Source organism: Emydura macquarii, unplaced genomic scaffold (genome assembly GCF_026122565.2).
Source record: "Emydura macquarii macquarii isolate MOO-44397 ecotype Brisbane River unplaced genomic scaffold, CSIRO-AGI_Emac_v2 contig_369, whole genome shotgun sequence".
Taxonomy (NCBI): Eukaryota; Metazoa; Chordata; order Testudines; family Chelidae; genus Emydura; species Emydura macquarii.
The window spans coordinates 6,505,389-6,522,619 of NW_027130506.1; the positions used below are offsets into that span (position 1 = coordinate 6,505,389).

At 42.8% G+C, this 17,231-nt stretch overlaps 1 protein-coding gene across 1 annotated transcript in view; it reads left to right on the plus strand.

The window, feature by feature from the left end:
- SQLE (squalene epoxidase) overlaps positions 1-12,425 on the plus strand; it is a 28,703-nt gene extending 16,278 nt beyond the window's left edge. The window contains exons 7-11 of the mRNA XM_067531348.1: positions 3,846-3,941; positions 4,511-4,653; positions 8,841-8,937; positions 9,404-9,491; positions 10,370-12,425. Coding sequence (XP_067387449.1) covers positions 3,846-3,941; positions 4,511-4,653; positions 8,841-8,937; positions 9,404-9,491; positions 10,370-10,562 — 617 coding nt within the window. The 3' untranslated portion in view covers positions 10,563-12,425. The remainder of the gene's footprint in view (positions 1-3,845; positions 3,942-4,510; positions 4,654-8,840; positions 8,938-9,403; positions 9,492-10,369) is intronic.
- Positions 12,426-17,231: the final 4,806 nt, after the last annotated feature.

The following is a 17,231-nucleotide window of genomic DNA, read 5'->3' on the forward strand; positions in this document are numbered from 1 at the left end:
GATTCAGGACCTCCCCTTTGATGGGTCAGCCCTATTCTCCGACCAGACCGATGTGAAGCTGCATGGTCTGAAGGACTCCGTGGCCACGCTTCGCACCCTGGGCCTATACATGCCCCAGGCTTCCAGGAGGCAGTCATGGCCCCAGGCGCAGTAGCAATCAAGGCCTCCACCTAGACCCTTTCAACCCTATAGAAATAGGGACAGAAATAGGGGGTTCAGAAGAAGAAATCAGCCCCCCAGCTTGTCCTCAGCCCCCCAGCAGGGGCCCCCCAGGGGGTCGGACAACCTCTAAACAGTTTACACCTACCCCCCTTAACAATCCTTCCCCTATGTCCCTCTTCAGGGACCCCTCTCACGAACAACCCCTCTTGTAGGAAGTGGACACCCTCCTCAGCATAGGAGCAGTGGAAATGGTCCCTCAAGGCAGAGGGGGGAAGGGGTTCTATTCGAGGTACTTCATCATCCCCAAGGCTAAGGGGGGTCTGAGACCCATATTAGACCTGAGTCATTTAAACAAATAGTCAAACAACTCAGGTTCTCATGGTCTCCCTAGCCTCCATAATCCCTTCATGGGATCCAGGAGACTGGTATGCCACTCTCAACCTCAGGGACGCACACCTTCATGTGTCTACCCTCCCCAGCCACAGGCGTTTCTCCGTCTCACTGTGGTTGCCTCCCACTACCAGTTCACAGCCCTGCCATTTGGCCTATCTGTGGCTCCAACGGCATTCACCAGGTGCATGCCTGCATGCCAGTAGTGGTTGCCCACCCGAGGCGAAAGGGTGTGCAAAATTTCCTTACCTGGACGATTGGCTGATCAGGGGCAGGTCCAGGTCCCAAGTTGAGGAGAACGCAACCCTCACTTGCTCCACATGCGGCAGGCTGGAACTGCTCATAAATGAGCAGAAGTTCACTCTAACCCCAGTGCAATGGATAGAATTCATTGGGGCCACCCTGGACGCTTCCCAGGCCAGAGTCTTCCTGCCTCAGCCACGTTTTGAGGTGATGATCTCCATCACCTCTCAGCTGCACCAATACCCCATAGCAACAGCCGGGCACTGCCTACGGCTGTTAGACCACATGGCGGCCTGCACGTACATAGTGAGATGAGCTCACCTGAGGCTCAGACCGATTCAGGCATGGTTGACCTCTGGATATGTGCAGAGCAGACACCCATTGGACCGGGTGGTCACAGTTCCCCCTGCCCGTCCTAGCCTCCCTAAACTGGTGGCGGACTACCGGGGCAGTGGTAAAGGGCATTCCGTTCAAGGAAGGTCCCGTCGGTCACCTTAATTTCCGACGCTTTGGATGTAGGATGGGGAGCCCACATCAGCGCCAACCTAGCACTCAGGGGCTATGGTCAGGGGAGGAGAGGTGCCTGCACATGAACGTGAAGGAGCTGAGGGCCATTCGCCTAGCGTGCAAGGTGTTCCTCTGATTCCTAACAGGCAGAGTGGTGCAGGTGCTGATGGACAACACTGCAGCCATGTTTTACATAAACAGGTAGGGGGAGCGTGCTCCTCGGCCCTCTGCAAGGAAGCCATCCGTCTGTGGGACCTTGCCGTGAAGCACGATTTCCACATGACTGCCTCTCAGCTCACAGGAGTGAGGAACAACGATGAGGAGGATAGCCACAGCAGGTTGTTCCTACCCTGCCATGACTGGCCGTTACCCCCAGAGGTGGTGGCTATGATCCTGCAGAATTGGGGTGTTCCCCAACTGGACCTATTCACGTTGGCCTGGAAGTGTCCAAGGTTCTGTTCACTCTGGGGTCGTGAGACTGAGTCGATTTCCGACGTGTTCCTCATCGACTGGACGGGGACCCTCATGTACGCGTTCCCGCCCATTCTGCTCCTGCTCAAGGTCCTGCTGAATTTAAAGAGAGACAGGGTGGACAGTATACCCATCGCTCCAGCCTGGCTGAGACAGTACTGGCTCAGCACGCTGCTGGACCTTTCGATCACCCCACCCCTGGAGCTCCTGAGGTGGCACGACCTTCTCTCACAGGACCATGGTTATCTGTTGCAGTCGGACCTGAACTCCCTGCACCTCACGGCCTTGAGGCTCTGTGGCTGACTGAGGGAGAGCGAGCCTGCTCGGTGCAGGTCCAACAACTCCTGCTTGGCAGTAGGAAGCCTTCTACACAGGTTGTGTATCGGGCTAAGTGGAAATGGTTTACCTCTTAGGCGGAGTCTGGGGCATTCTGTCACCTTAACAGGTGATCCTGGAGTACCTGCTCCAGCTAAAGTGCCAGGGTCTGGTACTGGCCTTGCTGAAGGTTCACCTGGAGGCCATTTCGGCCTTCCATCAGAGGCTAGAGGGGAGATCACTGTTCTGCCACCCCATGTCGGTCAGGTTCCTCAAGGGAGTGGAGAGGCTTTACCTGCAGGTCCGTGACCCGGTGCCTTCCTGGGATCTCAACCTGGTCCTCTTGAGACTCACGGGGCCCCCCTTTTGAACCCATGGCTTCATGCCCTCTGCCCATGCGTTCATGGAAGGTAGCCTTCCTGGTGTCCATTACCTCAACTAGGAGGGTCTCCGAGATTAGGGCCTTGATCTCTGAGCCCCCTTATACGGTATTCTATAAGGATAGGGTGCAATTGGGGTGGCATCCAGCTTTCCTGCCCAAGGTGGTTTCCCAATTTCATTGTAACCAAGATATTTTTCTCCCCATGTTTTTCCCAAACTGCATGGTTCAGAGGAGGAGTAGAGATGGCATCTCCTCACAGATTACAGCATGCATCAAGTTCTGCGACAAGCAGGTGAGGGTGCCGCTTCCGGGAACCATCACAGCACACTCAACCAGAGCTCAAGCGCCATCGCCCAGCAGGCGACAGAGGACATGGGATTCGGTAGAGCCATGCTGAGGGCAGCTTACCGGTAACTCCTATCCACCTCCAAAGTATTGCCTGTTAGTCACCTATAGTGGAATGGACATGAGCAATCACTTGAAGAAGAAAACAAGGTTACTTACCAGTAACTGATGTTCTTTGAGATGTGTTGCTCATGTCCATTCCACATCCCAACCCCCGTCCCCGCTGCTGGGGTTGGCAGAAAGGGGAGGCTGAGGGGGGCATAGGGCCAGCAGTGCCTCATATACTGCAGCATGTGCGAAGGAATTCAGGGGGCACCAGAGCTGGCCCTATGGGATCTGCTAAGGGGAAAAAAGTTCCAGGAACCGTGCATGGTGGCGTGCACTCACCTATAGTGGAATGGAATGAGCATCACATCTGGAAGAACATCAGTTCTGGTAAGTAACCTTGTTTTTTAAACCTTGTGCTTCATGTAAGAAGCCTATGCCAAAGAGTGACCTGCATCAGAGCTGTCTGGAGAGCTTGGGGGAAACTCATGTTCGTGAGAAGTGTAAAATCTGCAAGACTTTCTGAGCCTGGTCTAAAAAGGACTGTGATGTTCAGCTAAATGTATAAGTTTAGTTTGCCTGTTCTGATTAAAATGCCAGAATTATTGTTTGTTCTTCTCAATTTTCCTCCCCTCTGCAACAAAGGGCCTGATGCTGCAAGCCTATGTGCTAAGCTCCAATTTATGTTCACACTTGGGTACAGATCCTATGAGGTTCTGAGAATCCTCTACTCCCAATCAAGTCAGCTGCAATTAAGAGCACTCAGCATCTCGCAGGATTGAGCCCTTGTAGGCTTTGCAGAATTGAACCGTAATTTTTATTTTATTTATAGATACAGATGTAAAATGAACAAACTATTGTTTGATGTTATTGTAACACTGGCAATTCAGAATGGTTACATCTCTTAGAACTTATGAGTAGTTCTCTGCAAATTATTTAACTTGATTTCCATATGCGTAATATAATTAGAGTTTTGTTCCTGCAGAGCATCTAAAGGAACCATTCCTAATAACTGCTCAAAATGATCGTTTGAGGACCATGCCAGCAAGTTTTCTACCTCCTTCGCCTGTTAACAAACAAGGTAGAATAAGAATAAAAAATATTTAAAAGCATAGGGTTAATTACCATCAAACACATTTAGAAATATTTTTGTTTGCTGTCAGTGCTACTTTCCCAGTCATATTTGTTTTATGTTGTGTGAAAATGGTACTTTTAAAACATGCAGGTTTTTTTTTTAAACAGGTTTTAAAATGGACCAACCAACAACATTAACTCTAGTGTCACTATCAACATGCTGTTTATAGGTGCCAAACACACACAGGAATATTTTTTTAAGTGAATTTTGGGCTGTAGGTTTTTCATGCTTGTTATCTGTCAAGAGAGGGTTATTTTTTTTAAAGGGAAGTATAAAGAAATTTTTATAACCCTTTCTTGAGCTGTTTTTTTGTTTTGTTTTGTTTTTTAAACACATTTTCAAGCTTTAACTTGTTCAGATGCATTTTACACTGATTTTTAAGCTGCTGCATGGAATCTGTGTAGTTTTTAGGCTGCAATGTTTTTTTGGTACGGTTTAGCAAATTTGATAAAGAAATAAGTTTTGATTTCTAAAATGGCATGTATTCTATGCCATTTTTTTTTTCTCCCATATAGGAGTTCTTCTTTTGGGAGATGCATATAATATGAGGCACCCTCTGACAGGTGGAGGAATGAGTGTTGTTTTGAATGATGTTAAAATATGGAGAAGCTTGCTCCAGGATATTCCAGACCTTTATGAGGATTCTGCTGTTCTGCAGGTGAGACGTTATTTTGAAGTTAAATTTATCGTAGGGTTGCCAACATTGTAGTTAAAAAACAATGGACTGTTTTCTTAGCACCTCCGCCCCACCTCTCCTCCTCTGATGATGATAATTAATTAGTAATAATAAGCAGTGCTCACCTACATTCGTCAGGGGGTATTTCTTGCTGCTTTTTGCAGCATTCAGCAACTCCCAGTCTTGTACAGAAACGAAGAAATAAGAGACGGTTGGCAACCTTACCGTGGGACACTGCCTAGGCTGGGGTTTATGCAATTTCTATCAGTTACTTAACATTTCACTTAACTTTGGGGTAAGGGCAGTTTAATAGATCTGTGCCCACATAATCAAAGCTGGTTTTAGAAATTATTGTGGATCATTAAATTGCTATGGATCAGAGGGAGGATTAAAATGGGGCTTAGCTGGGGCCATCCCACCTTCTTTTCCTGTCTGGATTCAGAACTGTGCAGGGCAGACGCTCCCTATCCCATCCACTCTGGGGAAATTAGGACCCATGTGGTGCCCTTGTTCCCTGCCCTTGCTTCTTGCTATGTGGCCTTTGGGGGATGGGGAACAGGGGGAGAAGAAACTGCAGAGAGGAACCAGCCAGAGACTCCAGCTGGTAGGAGCAGTTACAGAAGCAGCCAAAGCAAGGACATATTTTGGACATTTAGAGAAGTTTCTATAATTCTGCCCTGTGATGATTGGCTTGTTTGATCCAATCATTCCCCCTCCTCCCCAAGTCTCTTCACCTCAGCGTCACTCCATACCTGCCCCTCTTACCCTCTTCTCCTTTGCCCCTCACTCTTCTTCCTTAAGTGTCTCTTCTCCCTTCATTTTTTCAATTTAGCTTCTCCCCTCCTAACCAAACCTACTGCAAAATAATTGTGGAACTAACTTGAAGTTTGCTGTCATCACATCATTCACTCTGCTTGTGTGTGATATCCCATTTCCCCATCCTGTTTCTGTCTTGTCTATTTAGATTGCAAGCTCCTTGGAGCGGGGATTGTCTGTGTTTGTACAGTGCCTAGCACAATGGGGCCTCATTCTGGGTTGGTCCTTAGGCATTGCTGTAATAAACATGATTTTGTTTTGCCAGCATTCTTTATTGCACTGTAGTGATGCCATTTCATGCTGTGATCTAGTAAGATGTCACAAACGAAGGGATTTTCTACATGGTGGGTTAATGAGTTCCACAGGAATGAAATTTCTAAAGCACACTTAGCTGTTACATATCAATTGGTCTGTGTAGACCCTGCTGGTGCACATAAATAAAGGTTCCCTCGTGTGCTTTAACATAGCAGTGTTTCAGGCAGCACTATGTTAAAGAAAACCAGTAGAATCTACACAGATCCATTTTTGTGCTTTAGAAATCCCTCCCCTGTAGAGGGCATAACCCCACTATGTAAACAAACTTTAAGATGTAGATGTGCCATTACTTGGATGAGAGATCGCTGAAGAATAATGTAACCCTTCTGCCAGGTGGAGTTGGTACCAACAAGGGCCAAATTCAATATCTAGGACTTCCTCTTAACAATAGAGAACAGAATCAGCTCAAACCCCCATCCAATAAGTAGGAAAACTTAACACTGCCCCTGGTCACCTCTAAAAGGCAATAGTTCCACACTCAGAAACACTTGGTCTGTGTGTAACAAAAAGAGAACTTTTCTTAAAAGGGACACAGGCATTAGTTTGGAAAAACACCACAACCACATTCAAAAGCATGTAACCATAAGAAAAATCTGACTCCACAGTACATTGGGCAGTGTTCTTTGCCTCAGTTTCTCACCTTGTGGTGGGAAAGCCCCATGAATGAACGTCCCTTTAACACATCTGTCTGCTGCACCCTATTCACAGTTGGGTGTCCTTGGTTAGCAAAGACCCAGAGTTCAGAGGTGTGTTCAGAGGGGTTCACCTCACCCAACAGAAATGGAAGGGACATTGAGCAATGTCTCTGTTTGCTGTTTGCCTCTGCTGCTCGCTACTGGTTCCTTGTTACCACTGCTACTCTCTTCAGCCGTTGTTGGACTCTCACTGTTACCTCTGCAATGCTGTGTTCTGAGGTTCTACTGCTTAACTCAGGTCCTTTAGTGATTCAGCTGTTAGTGATTTCACTGGGTAGCAGGAAACTTCACTGCTAGTACAGCCCCCTGCATTGTGCTTCATTTCACCACTGTCTTCACACCAGATCTAAGGTGTAGCCCCTAGATCTCTTTATCAGGGATTCAGCTCTGTTAATCAATGAACAGAAACAGTGACTCTCAATTGAGTCTAATCAGCTTTGTCTTTAAACACTGTAAAGGGACAGATCAAATGGTGTGTAGAACTCCTTAGGCAGAATCCACACCACCAGGTAGGAACACCTGTCCCTACTCACACTCATTTCCACAGGGACTTGGCATCCCTATGCCCTGTTTAGCAAGTGAGGCTCATTTTAGGGTGCTCAGTCGAGAGCAGGCTAAGCACAGTTCTGCTGCCCTTCACTCATATAATAAGGATGACAACATTTCATTACCCCTGCATTCGAATATTAGTGATTTTTAGCCCAAACCAGCCAAAATTGATCATTTTGGCAAGCAGCTCTATCATGCTGCTCACCTAGGCACAGCAGGCATGTTTCTACAAACATGATCTGTTCCTGAAGCCTTTTCCCCTAGTGCATCACTAGATATCATGGGAGAGCTGATTCAGAGCCTGCTTACAATAATGATGCACTTGCATAGCACTTCAAGTAATGTATGAACATTAACTAATCACATAGATGCAAAAGGAAGTAATACTTATTAGGGAGGTAACATTATTGCCTCTGAATCAACATCCTGTTGTGGTATTAAGAGGCTTGTGCTGCTGGAGGCACTCTCCCAGGTGAGATGAAAAGCAAAGTCTTGATTACTTGAGGGTCAATAAAGTTCTTGTAGCTTTTTATAAGAGCGTGGATGTTACCTTTAATGACCTGGCCAAATTCCAGCTACAACAATCAAGTGTAGGAAGTCCTTAAAGAGAGTGTTTGGGGAAGTGGAGGGGGTGTTGACTAAATGTTTGGTTTTTTGCTGAGTATGCAAGTCAGTGAGGAGCACACTTGAAGCACTGCCTTACCAAAGCTGCTGCTTCCAAATTATGAGAGATTCTCCACATTTTTCACACCTCCTAAGCACTGAGTTTATGGGATATAGTTTTCAAAAGTGACAGATATTTCAGAGCTTAAACCCCATTGATTTTCAAAGTCACTAGTCACTGAGGTGCTTTTGAAACTTTTAGCCTACATCTCTAAATACATTCTTCAATATTCATTAAATATGATATTTTTCACTTGTTCCTAAACTGTTGTTATGCACAGTAAATATTGTCTTCAGTTCTGAAAAAATGTACACAAACTGGGTCTGGAAAGATTACTTTTAGAGGAAAGAATAAAAAAAGATGGTGGACATAGTTCCACTGTTTTGAAAGATTCTACCATTTTAAGCTATACATTCTCTACTTAGATAAGGGCTAATCCAAAATCCATTTGAAGTCAAAGGAAAGACTCCCATGATTTCAGTGGGCTTTGAAATAGGTTCAAATGGGGAAAATATGTTAAAAATAGTAGAATCACTCAAAACAGTTCAAAATTTTTAGAGTGGCCAGTGTAAACAATGTTTAGTTTGGCAAAGCAATTAGTAAAGGAGAGAAGGATAAGAGCTTACAGATATTTGGATGGTGTATATTCCCAGGATGGAGAGTATTTAGATGGTAAAAAGGGTATAACTGGGAGGAATGGATGAATATCTGAAAAAACTTGTGTATACTGTGTGATATAGTTTCCCAAGGAAATGATGAAAGCCCCATTAGTTAAAACATTCTTCCTATTTCTACTCTATTTTTAAGAGATACCATAGGGATTGGCAGGGGAATGGACTTTATGATGTTACCAGTCTCTTCTGTATCAAAGTTCCATGATTTTATTTGTCCTAATGGCTACAGCAGAATGAGGGAAGGGGAGATCTAATTGGCTTTTAAACAGGCTGATGTCAATATCATAGTTGAGACTGATTTTGATCTTTAAATAAAAAAGGTGTACAAAATCTGTAGGAAGATAGGGTAGCAGCACCAGCAGAACTTTGAAAAGGAAGTAATTTCTATAACTATTTAGAATACTTTAAAATATTTTCCTGTACCTTGATATAAAAAATATTTTCTTATCGTTACAGGCAAAAAAGACATTTTATTGGTCAAGAAAAAAGTCTCATTCTTTTGTAGTGAATGTTCTTGCTCAGGCCCTTTATGAACTCTTTGCTGCCAGAGATGGTAAGTACATTTAAGAGAACTTCTGTGATTAATTGCAACTTAGGAAATAAGTACACTCTCTGTGTGTTTTCACGCCTGCGCAATGATAATTGCAATTATAATTTTAAAAAGATTTTTAGAAATACTTGTCAGAGTTAGACTGTGCCTTCATAAGTGTGAGTGGTGCTGGTGTCTGGGGTGAGCTGACATTTTGCTGTTAATGTCTCAGCAAACAGCCCAGGGACAATTGGTATAAGGAATTCCATTTTAAAAAAAAACAAAACCTATTTGAGTTGCCTCAATGTAGTACTCACGGACTAGTAAGTATTTTGTAAGATTATTCTTTACTTAAATAGTAAGGCCTGATTCAAAGCCCATTGAAATCAATGGAATGACTCCCACTAACTTCAATGGACTTTTGGATCATGGGTTTATTTTTTTAGGTGGTTTTAGTAGTTACAGAAAATAATTTTAATTCCTTTTGTAGATTCCCTGCATCAGCTAAGGCAAGCATGTTTCCATTACTTCAGACTTGGGGGGGAGTGTGTTTCCGGTCCAGTTGGATTGCTATCTGTGTAAGTTATATAAAATAACAAAACACCCACTGTACTGTATCAGGAACTTGTATAAACTTTAGTTAGTGGAGTATGATCCACTAATGCTCACACTGAATAGGACCCTATACGGGCAAAAGGGGCCACACTAGCAAACCTCTTTAGGATTGGTCCTTATTTTGTTTTATGCCTTTCCTATAAAGTGTGTTCCAAAACGCTGAGCAGTTAGAAGATTCCATTAAAACAGTTGTGGAGAGAAAGTAAGAGACATGGACATGAGAGTTTCAATGAGACGAAGAGGTTCAGGATGACTGAAGACTTGATAGCAGAGACAGTTCATTCACCAAGAGCTGAGTTTATGTAAAGCTGCAAAAGAGGCCAGTTCTAGATGAGTGGAGAAAGCAGGGGTGGGAGCAAGTGAGGCCCATTCTTTGAAGAAGGCTGGTGTGAGTCTCTGGATGGTTTTTAAAAATGGGACAGTTTTGAACTGCACCCTGAAATGAATAAACATACAATGGACCGTGTTTCTGTGAGCATGTGAGAAGGTGGGCTACTGCATTCCTGACACAGTGGAGTCATGAGACCTGTGGAGACCTATCAAAACGGGATCTGAAATCATTCAGATGGGAGATGATGATAGAAGGGATGAGGACTGCAGCAGAAATGGAGCTGAGGCAATGGGGCATACAGACTATGATGGAGGAGGAATTACTTAGCACACAGCAGCCCCAATATATGGCAAATTCTTCTGCTGTAGACAGCAGGATGGGATTGTTTAGATTAAACAGGTGTGAGTAGTATGCGAACAAAAACCTATTGAATTATTATGTAAAATTGAAAATTCTATAATGCTTCAGATTTCCCTTTATTAATGTGATTTTTCTCTTCTGTCTATACAGCTTATCTCCTAAACCAATGGTGCTGATTGGCCACTTCTTTGCTGTTGCGCTATATGCTGTTTATTTTTGCTTTAAATCAGAGTCCTGGGTCACCAAGCCACGAGCATTTTTCAGTAGTGGTGCTGTACTTTACAGGGCTTGCTCTGTAATATTTCCACTTGTTTACTCTGAAATGAAGTATATTGTCTATTAAATATTAGAGGAAAATGAATGGAAGAAGAATACATGAAAGTCACCAAGCCTTTAAAAATCTTTTGGACATGTACTGTTCAATATTGTATTACGTTCACTTCTGTTTAAAGTATAAACCCCTGTTCAGGATTTGGCTTTATTTTATTCTTGTGGGTGTTTGTACATATGTAAATATATGTTCCTTTACCATTTAAATTTAAAAATGACTTAGCTGTTTACAGGCACCATAATTAACTGCTGACATATGGTAGAAAAGTGCCAGTTCAGGAAGAGGGCAGTTTCCTCACTTTATCCATTGCATAGAATGCATCGTTAATGATTATGATAATAAAAAGAAGAGTGAACAGTTTGTCATTTGCTGCTGCATTCTTCATGTTTTTTCTGTTCAGTATTTTCATGGAATGTTTGTTTTCTTTATTACTGTGAAATATTGTAAGAAAATTCTTCATTTATTTCATGAAAAGTCTTTGTCTGTATTTTATTTCAGTTGCAATTAAAATAGCAATCTACTGACACTCAAGGGGTTTCAGGTTAAAAAATTACCATATATTTAAACTTGATTACTGTTGCAAATGTCATCCTGTATTAAGTAGCTAATTAAAAATCACTCTCTTTTACCAGAATTACTTTTACAAGAGGTTACCAGATGAGAATTTGTTTAACAATTCTGCAGTGCATGAATGTGGTAAAAACATACAATTTGAAGATACCTTCTTCCTGTTCCACACTCTAACTTTATTTAAAACACTTACTTTTAATATTGCTTGTGCAACAGAAGTTAACAGCCACTGACCATTTAACAGAAGTACAGCCACAAGGTGTGTACACTGAAAAAAATTCAGCTGGGAGCTATTCCAAGTGTACATTAGAAACAGTAGTAAAGGTTATTTTAAACCTCCTAAAAATACTATGAAAGTGTCCTTTTAATACTTGGATTTTGTTTTTCCTCTACAAGTTATTGCATGTTACCAAAAACATTTAATGCCTTTTCCTGACAATATTCCTCTCAATGGTACCTTTAATAATGTAATTTCCTCTGTTTTTGTTTTGTCCCCACCTTTATTTTATTTTATTTTATTTTTATTTTTTGACTGCATTATGTAACGTTGCATGGCTCTTCGATTTTGGCTCACCCAAAAACCTTTTATAACGGCACAGCCAAGAGGTTGGAGATTAATGACAGATCACTCTTTTCTCTACAATTTAGTAAACCTAAGTATATCTTTTTTTAAAAATGACTGATTACATAGCTGTATATAAATTTAATTAACTTTTCTGTTGGATTGTGAAAATACTTATGAAGAGACTTTTTTAATATTTTATTTGATAAATATTTCAAATGACTTTTTCCTCCCCCAGTGAAAATAGCAATATGTATATTTTTCTAACTAATATCACTCTTCATACCCTGTTGAAATTAAACATTGGTACATTAATAACTGATAACTTTACTCAAAGGGAAAATAGTAATTTTCAAATACCATTATATATGAAAATTAAACAATGCCACTTTAAGGGTATTCAAAGTTTGCAGCATTTATATTTAAAGAGTTTTCATAATTTGTGGAGTCTAATTTTTGAAATATTATGGATTAGGTTAATGTACTCTTAATGTATGTTTTATATTTAAATATTCTTTGCAATCAGTCTCCTGAAAACCAGGGGTTAATGATCTTGATCCAAATATGCACCCCCAGCTAATTAACTTAAATAAAGTTATGATACTTATTGTTCATTTGTAGATTTTTGTCACTCTCTGGGTAATGAATGTGGTAAGACTCTGATTTAGCAGGAACTACTAATATGCTTAAAGTTACACATGTGTTTAAGTACTTTTCTGAGTTTGGGCTAAGTCTAATAGCATGCCTGCAGAAGGACAGAAACTACTCATTAGGGGAACAGGGAATCTTGTGTGTTTGAAGAGCAACTTGCAAATGTAACTTGATTAAATAGATGTATAATTTGTCCAAACAATAAGATACAAAACATTTTTTAACAAACATGATGAGGTGTTGAATGAACTTGGATCTACTTAAAATACATGAAAGATCTATATCCCAGTGAACACCACAGAACATCCCACTAGCACTTAAAAATAAAAGCTGAAATTAGCTGTATGGTAATATTAGAAACTCAGCAAATTCAGGCTAAACAATATCGTTATAATAAAACAAAGGTTTGTATAAATCCAAAAGTTTTGAGTTAGATCATCAAATACTAGGACTATCCTATGAGGAAGAGTTGAAGCGGTCTTACCTCAATTTCAAAATGCAAGAGTAATTTCAATTCTGCATGCAGTTTTGACTTGATACAGAAAGGTCATAAGTGCACTTTCAACTCCCCTTTTTGAAGCGAGGTGTAGGATTTAAGCACTGTGTGTTGACTTAACTTTTCTCCCATTGAAGTAAATAGGCGATTTACTATAAGGATCAGCTCCACCCACACTCAAAACTGTGCCCAGGGAATTCTTCTTTGAGTACTAGCCCTTGTTACAGTACACCAGAACCCATACTGGCTATCCCTCCTCCTCCTCCTGAGCACTTTTGAAAATCACCCTTGTCCAGTGAAAGCCTGCCATTGAAGCCAATAGGAGTTTTGCCATTGCCTTCATCAGGATCAGGATTTTTAACCCTGGAGGTTTAACCAAAATCCTTTCAGAATTGCCAAGCATCTCAGGAATAGCAGTGTATAATAAGCTGATACCCATACCAGAGTCTTTCTTTCCGGTGCCTGAAGATTTTAAGTCACATCAAGAGCTCCTGAGGCAAATGGCTTAAAAAATATGCACAAGTTGGTGGATGTTCTTGGCCCCAGATAGGGTAGCTCTTCCTATAAATGAAGCGCTGTTGGAACCTGCAACGATCATGGCATACCTTAGCTTCCTTACCTCCCATGGGGAAGTGTACTGACAAAATGATACTATATTCCTATGTGGGCTTTCAAGTGCTTCTATTCTCATCCAGTCCCCAAGTCCCTTGTAATGGCAGTAATGAGAGATTGTGTCATGGGAGATATAAATACATGTCTAAGGATAAAGAATCTAAGGATATGTCTTCGCTACCACGGCTGCTGGCATCAATTGAGCAGGTCTGTGTAGATGTGCTCTCCGAATGACACAATTAATCGACCTTCCCGAAAGAAATAAGGCAGGGGCGAGGGGAGGGTGTCTCCCGTCAACGCAGCTCCAAGAAGATGCCGTGCTACACGAACGTGTGTCAATGTGCTACATGAATGTATGTCAACGGGAGATACACAGGCTACCTTATGTAGCCTGTGTATCTCCCGTCGACCAATGCCGCCAGTGTAGATCGTCCCTAAGAGTGTGGATTTGATGGGTGTTGCTGCTCAATTCCTGCAGATGTCCACCCCTCGCTCCCCTCTCTCCCCCCCATCCATTTGGGCTAACAGTAAACGCACGACCTGACCTTATTAGGGCAGCCAGCCAAAGGATCAGCTCCCACATCATACATGGGAAATGAAACTGACCATGGGAAACGAAACTTACCAGCAACCAGGAAACTGAATTAACTGCAAGTGTCCCCCGACCAATCCGGTGCTGGCACGTAGCCCATAGTTTATAAAAAGGGGTCTTTCCCAAGCCCCAGCGGAGAGCCTCATCGCAACCAGCCTGATCATCTGGTCTCCGACTCTCCCCGCTCTGTGTCCCCTCCCTCCCCCCCGAGCGTGAAACGTGTTTTGCTGGCCGTATCGAAATTGAACAATGCTGTGGATATCAGCCTGTGTTCTCCTACGTCTGTGTGGTGGTGAGGAGTTAACTATCAGTCTGTGTTTTACAGCTACGTTGTCTGTTTAACTGCCCGTTTGTGTCTTGCAGTTAACTGTGTGAAATCTCTGTGTGTCTGTGTGAAAGCATTCTGTCCTGTAGTTAACTGTCTCTGCCTCTGTGCTTTGTAGTTAACCGTCTGTGTAACCCCTTTCTGTTTCCTGCAAGCAACTAATTGTATGTGTAGCATGGTGGTACGTGTCTCTATCTGCTACGTGGGAGACCAGGGTTTGATTCCTGGTCAGGGAACCACTGTCTGTTTAATATTAGTTTAGGTCTTTATAGTTAGTTGCCTGTTTAATACTTTCTTATATCAGTTTATGTTTTGTGCTTAATTGTTTTTATGTCCTTTTATATTAGTCTATATTTTATAGTTAATTGTTTTTTTAGATGAGTATAACTAGTTAAAAATCTATATTACTCCTGTGTTTATAATAAAACTCATTTATTCCCTAACTGACTCATTATTGACTCTGGGGGATCACTAACCTGTTGGAACAATGGGGAGGAAAATTTATTCAATTTATTACAAATGAGCATTGCAGATCAGTAGGTGCTGTTCTCGACACATGCTTTTAATTAACCAGCCCGTCCTCCAGCTTCAGGCAAGCAACCAATTTGACTGCTAGATTGACAATAGCATTCCAGTCATGAACATGCTGGCTGGGGACAGGCTTTCTCACTTCCACATTGCTTGGGAAACAATAACCTAAGACAAAAGGGTCCTAAACAGTGTGGGATTTTCATCCTATTTCATCCAGTTTCATCCTATTTTCCCCACATTGAATCACAGCAACTGGTCTGGTGCCCTTAGGCCTCTTGAAGATCATTTCCATGTGGCAATTTTCCCAAGTCACAGGACTTTTCTGAGATGGGTATTCACAGAATAGCACTATCAATACACAGTGCTCCCCTTTGGCCTACCTTTAGCTCCACTTTTTTCCACCAAATACATGACTCTGGTAACTGCACATCTCAGGAAGAGAAGAATACATGTCTTTCCTTACCTGGATTATTGGTTAGTGAGGGGCAAGTCTAAAGATAATTGTTCAGTCATGTGTGGTTCATACTGCATCCCTTGGAGCATCCGAGTCAGATAATATTAGTACCAGTGCAAAACATGGAGCTAACTGGGGCCCTATGAGATTCTACAAGTTCAAGGGCATTTCTGCAGAGTGAGTGATTTCAAACAGTTTGTTATCTGCATCTGTCCCTTCCATCTCCCCCTTCAACTACCCATGTGGTCCTTAAGTTGCTAGGTCATATGGCCACATGCACTTACATAGTCAAGCATATGAAGCTGCATCTTCAGCCTCTTCAGGCCTGGCTGATATTGGTATATCACCCAAATTGTCAGTCATTGAATGGCCTAGTACGAGTGATGCCACCTGTCCTGGAGCCCCTAAAGTGATGGATCGATCAGCTCAATATTTGCAAAGACATTCCCTTTACCTGCCCTCCACCTAATAGAGCCATAGTCACTGATGCCTCCACAGTAAGTTGGGGAGTGCTCTGGGGTCTTTGAAAGTTCAGGTGTTATGCACAGATCAAGAAGTTTCTCTTTATATCAACATTCTGGAGCTTTGCACCATTGGTCAAAGATCAAGGACACAGTGGGTCATATACTCACCGACAAGGCCACCACATGTGGACAAGCTGTACGGTGCCTATTCTAACCAACTTTGTTAGGATGCAATAAAGTTTTGGAAATCCTGCATCAAGAACATCATTTCCACGACTGCTCACCAACCTGAGATGCGGAATCGCAGCAATCAGGTTTTTTCTCAGAATCCTGAATGGTGCCTGAAGAACTGTGTGGTGAGGTCTAGATTTGGAGAATGGGGCAGTGTGGCGGTCAACCTGCTTGCAAAAGACAGAAAGATGTGCGATCAATTTGGCTCTCAAGCAGGTCTGAGTCCTTGCTCTTTGACAGATTATCATCCTAATAAAGGTGGGTGTATATGTCTGTACTGGGACAAACTTTTTTGTTAACTATTTAATTTTAAATGTGTAAAATTTTTGTCATGCTGATGTTTTGGTTTTGAGCTGGTAAATACCCAAAATGTCATGTCCCACAATGTTTTACTAGGAAAGGGACACGTCTTTACAGGTACTCCGCAACAATACAAAATTCTCAGAGAAAACCCAGGCTCAAACTGGCTCACAGCACCATGTAGCTAACAGCATTGTTCCTCCTCTGCAGTAGCCTTGATGTCCTGACAGTTGTTTCGGGGAGGCATGTAGCCAAATGACCTTGTCAGAGCCAAGAGAAGCCCCAAGAGTGAAGCCTGGCACATTGCCCGGGAACAAGCTCCTGCTCACTGCTTAATTTGTAATGAAAGAGGTGACAGGGCTCATGCAATTAGGTATCAGGGCTCCAGTCGTTTTTTTACTTTCATACCTGATGCAGCAAGCCCAGCGGTAACAGAGCTCTGAATGCCAAGCCTGGAGGTGCCAGGGCTCAGTCCTGGCACAAATTAAGCACTGCTCCTGCTGCTCTCTCCATAGTGCTTTTCTCACGAGAACAGAGAGGACAAGGAAGGGGCAGAAAGATGGGAAACAGTAGTGGCAGGAGGTAGCTCCTGAAAAGAAGGGAAGACCAGGAAACTAACACTGGCAGCAGAGGGGCACAGTCCATAGTCAAAACTGCCAAAAATATGGTTCAATAGCATCACTGGCAACCAGGGTGTGCTGCTGAGACTGTCCCTACACTTCCCTTTCTTACTTCTCTGAGCCCATTTGGTTGAAAAAAACACAAGCCAGTCACACAGCAACTGAAAGCACCCAGAAACGTTAACTGCCAGGATCTCACATCTCAAAGTCACACCACTGCCAGCCCCCCAACATAGCTTTATTTTCACAGCCAGCCAAACAAGCTCACAGCTA